The sequence below is a fragment of the Otolemur garnettii genome, unplaced genomic scaffold (genome assembly GCF_000181295.1).
Source record: "Otolemur garnettii isolate 467f Iridium unplaced genomic scaffold, OtoGar3 scaffold00179, whole genome shotgun sequence".
NCBI lineage: Eukaryota > Metazoa > Chordata > Mammalia > Primates > Galagidae > Otolemur > Otolemur garnettii.
Genome location: NW_003852574.1, coordinates 681118 through 684799, shown reverse-complemented (window position 1 = coordinate 684799; position 3682 = coordinate 681118). Strand labels below are relative to the sequence as shown.

At 42.0% G+C, this 3682-nt stretch overlaps 1 protein-coding gene across 4 annotated transcripts in view; it reads right to left on the bottom strand.

Moving 5' to 3' along the window:
• ATRIP (ATR interacting protein) overlaps window positions 1-3682 on the bottom strand; it is a 25013-nt gene that overhangs the window by 6652 nt on the left and 14679 nt on the right. For all 4 annotated transcript variants that reach the window (XM_012811905.2, XM_023519557.1, XM_023519555.1 and 1 more), the window contains exons 5-6: window positions 2701-2858; window positions 541-642 (exon numbers count right to left, since the gene is read on the bottom strand). In XM_012811905.2, coding sequence (XP_012667359.1) covers window positions 541-642; window positions 2701-2858 — 260 coding nt within the window. The remainder of the gene's footprint in view (window positions 1-540; window positions 643-2700; window positions 2859-3682) is intronic.

Below are 3682 nucleotides of genomic sequence, written 5' to 3'. Positions count from 1 at the left end.
AAAAAAAAAAAAAGAGACAAAGTCTTACTTTATCACCCTCGATAGAGTTCTGTGGTGTCATAGCTCACAGCAACCTCCAAGTCCTGGGCTTAAGTGGTTCTCTTGCCTCAGCCTCCCGAGTAGCTGGGACAACAGGCACCTGCCACAATGTTCAGCTATTTTTTTGTTGCAGTTTGGCCAGGGCTGGGCTTGAATCCATCACCCTCGGTATATGGGGCAGGTGCCCTACTCACTGAGCCACAGGCACCGCCCTGTATTTCCATTGTTAGAAAGGGGTTGCAACCCACAGGTTGAGAACTGCTGCTTTAAACTGCCATTAAGCCCTGTTAAGATGCCTGTAGATGCAGAAGGCTTTGGGACACACTTGCTCTTGGCCTTTTTTTCTTTATTCTGCTTAAGTCATAGACTTCTCCTTCCCTAGACTCTCTGAAAGACTGCCTGGTTCTCAGAGCCTCAGGAAGTTCTCCAGGCAATTCTATGTATTGCAGAGGACAACTAGAGCAGTGCAGGCCCCCAAAAGAGAAGCAGAGATTCTGATACCTTGAGTGTTCGATCTCTGCCTCCAGTTGTCAAGAAAGCTTTTCTGGGCCTCTTCTTGCTTTATTGGATTGCCTCTCAGACTATGGGTCTTATTATCTGAAACTAGATTAAATATAAATCAAAACGTTACCACAAAAGTACAGGCATATCAGAAACTCTTATATGTAATGAGTTTAAAACAGATTATTCTACATCTTCAACCTTGGATCAGAAGAAGAGCCAAAGCAGCTCAAGAGCCCGAGTACCTTTCTCAGATAAAACAAGAACTCATACAAGTAAAGGAAATTAAACTATTTGCCTCTCTTCAAGATGATGAAATTTAGAAAAAAATTGGCTCGGTGCCTATAGCTCAGGAGGCTAGGGTACCAGCCACATACACCGGAGCTGGCAGGTTTGAATCCAGCCCGGGCCAAAAAATAGGCGGGTGTTGTGGCAGGTACCTATAGTCCTAGCTACGTGGGAGGCTGAGGCAAGAGAATTGCTTGGGCCCAGGAGTTTGAGGTTGCTGTGAGCTGTGACACCACAGCACTCTATCTAACCAGAGTGACAGCTTGAGGCTCTATCTCAAAAAAAAAAGAAATTAGACAAATACAGTAATTGCTAACATTTATATGGTGTTTATTATGTGTCAAACACTGCCCTAAGAGCCTTACATATACAAGCTCATTTGTTCCTTATAGCTATCCTAGGAATTATCATTAGTTCTGTTTTACAGGTAGGGAAACTGAGGCACAGAGGTTAAGAGACTTGCCCAAATCATATAAGCCAGTAAAAGCAGTATAATTGGGACCCACATCCAGGCAGTTGGGCTCTACTGTCTGCTTTTTACACTACCCTACACTGCCTCTTTAGTTGCCAGACACCAAAAATACAAGTGGCCTGCAGTTTCTCAGAACTAGTGTGATGGCCAATGATGTGAAAAGGCTAACAATGGGAAGACAGTTAATATATCTGCATTATAAGATAAGCAAGCATAGCAGAAAAACTACTAATGTTAGACTATCTCTCTCCAGAAGCAGCAGCGTTTCCTTAGTCTGAACTGAGTCATACAAACTCAAGGCTGGACTAGAAAAAGAACACAGGTCCCTACATACTAGCTGTTTCAAGAATGGTCAACTGATACTGACTGTGATGGTTTTAAAATACGGTAAGGCTGAGCATGGTGGCTTACCCCTGCAATCCCAGCACTTTGGGAGGCTGAGATGGGAGGATCACTTGAGGCCAGGAGTTTAAGGCCAATCTGGGTAACACAGCAGACCCCATCTCTTACAGAAAAATAAGCAGGACATGGTGACATGTACCTATAGTCCCAGCTACTTGGGAGGCTGAGACAGAAGGAAGATCACTTGAGTACAGGAGTTTTAAGCTTGCCTTCCACTGCACTCTATTCTATTCTGGGTGACAGAAAGAGGCCCTGTCTCTTAAAGAAAAAAAAAAAAGCCCACAAATTATTTAACATAACTCTCTTCAAAAGGAATAGCCTAGCTTCCTTCTCCTTGAATGTGACTCAGTAACTTGCTTCTAACGAATACAATGTAGCAAAAGTGATGCTACCTGACTTCTGAGGCTAGGCCATTAAAAGGATAGCTTCTGGGCTTCCCACCTGTAGCACAGTGGTTATGGTGCCAGCCACATACACCCAAGTTGGCGGGTTTGAACGAGGCCCAGGCCAGCTAACCAACAATGACAACTGCAACAAAAAATAGACAGACGTTGTGGCAAGTGCCTGTAGTCTCAGCTACTTGGAAGGCTGAGGCAAGAGAATCACTTGAGCCCAGGAGTTTGAGGTTGCTGTGAGCTGTGACAGCACAGCACTATACCAAGGGTAACACAGTGAGACTCTGTCTCAAAAAACTCCCCCCAAAACAAAAACAGAAAAAAAGGATAGTTTCTGCCTGTCCCTCTCTCTGGGTTTGCTATCATTAGAGGAAGTCATTCACCAGGTTATGAGGAGCCCTGTGGAGAGAATTATACCACTAGCTACTAAGTGTGGCATTCTGAAATTAATCTTTCAGCCTCAGATAAGCTGTCAGTGATTCCAGTCCCAATAGAGATAACCTAAATCCCACTGTGCCCTGTCAGACAGAAATTGGGAGAAAATAATTATTGTTGTAAACCCTAAGTTTGGGTAGTTTGTTATACAGTATTAAACTGACTTACCCTCTCTGCCCACAAGAGGCTTGTATCCTGGCTCTGTCTGGCAGGGGTGGGGAAGGGACATGTTAGCACTAAAAGACTCCTTTGTAGGAAAAGATGTTTTTCCAAATTGTGGAGAATATGCTTCTGGCTTTATAATCACAGAAGGGCTTTTCCTAGGACTGGAAAAAGTTAACTATGAAAGCAAAGTAATGATTATGCTAAAACCACTTAAAATACTGGGTTATAAAACTTCTAACAAACTTTAAACTTTTCAGGTCTAGGTCTTTTAACCAAAGATTTTGTCTGTTATATGCCAGTAATTCTTTGCCAGGATAGCACTGCAAAATTCTAGGCATTTTGGTCCAAATTATTGAAAAAGTCTTTATTACCATATTTTTTTCTAAGCACCCAAAAATATTGGCCATAATTACTATTTCTAATTCCACCAAAATATCTTAACAGAGTTGGAACAATCTATTTTTTTTCTTTTTTTTTTTTTTTGACACAGAGTCTCACTATGTCGCCCTGGATAGAGTGCCGTGGTGTCACAGCTCACAGCAACCTCAAACTCTTGGGCTTAAGTGATTCTCTTGCCTCACCCTCCTGAGTCGCTGGGACTACCGGCACCTGCCACAACACCCAGCTATTTTTAGAGACAGGGTCCTGCTCTTGCTCAGGCTGGCCTCCAACACCTGAGCTCAGGCAATCCATCTGCCTCAGAATCCCAGAATACTAGGATCACAAGCAAGAGCCACAGTGACTGGGCTTTGATATTAAATTTTATTTAAACAGGTAAAAATTTATACATCCTCTTAAAAACAAAAATTCAAAGTCAATAAATGAATCAATAATACAAACATGATTATAGCAATAATTAAAATAGAGGTAACATTTTACCAGTGTACAAATGTCAGGGAATTCAAATCATACTTGGATCTTCAGTGATTCAAGTGTATATCTGACAGTTGGGGTTGGTCAATTTTTTTTTTTTTTTTTTTTTTTT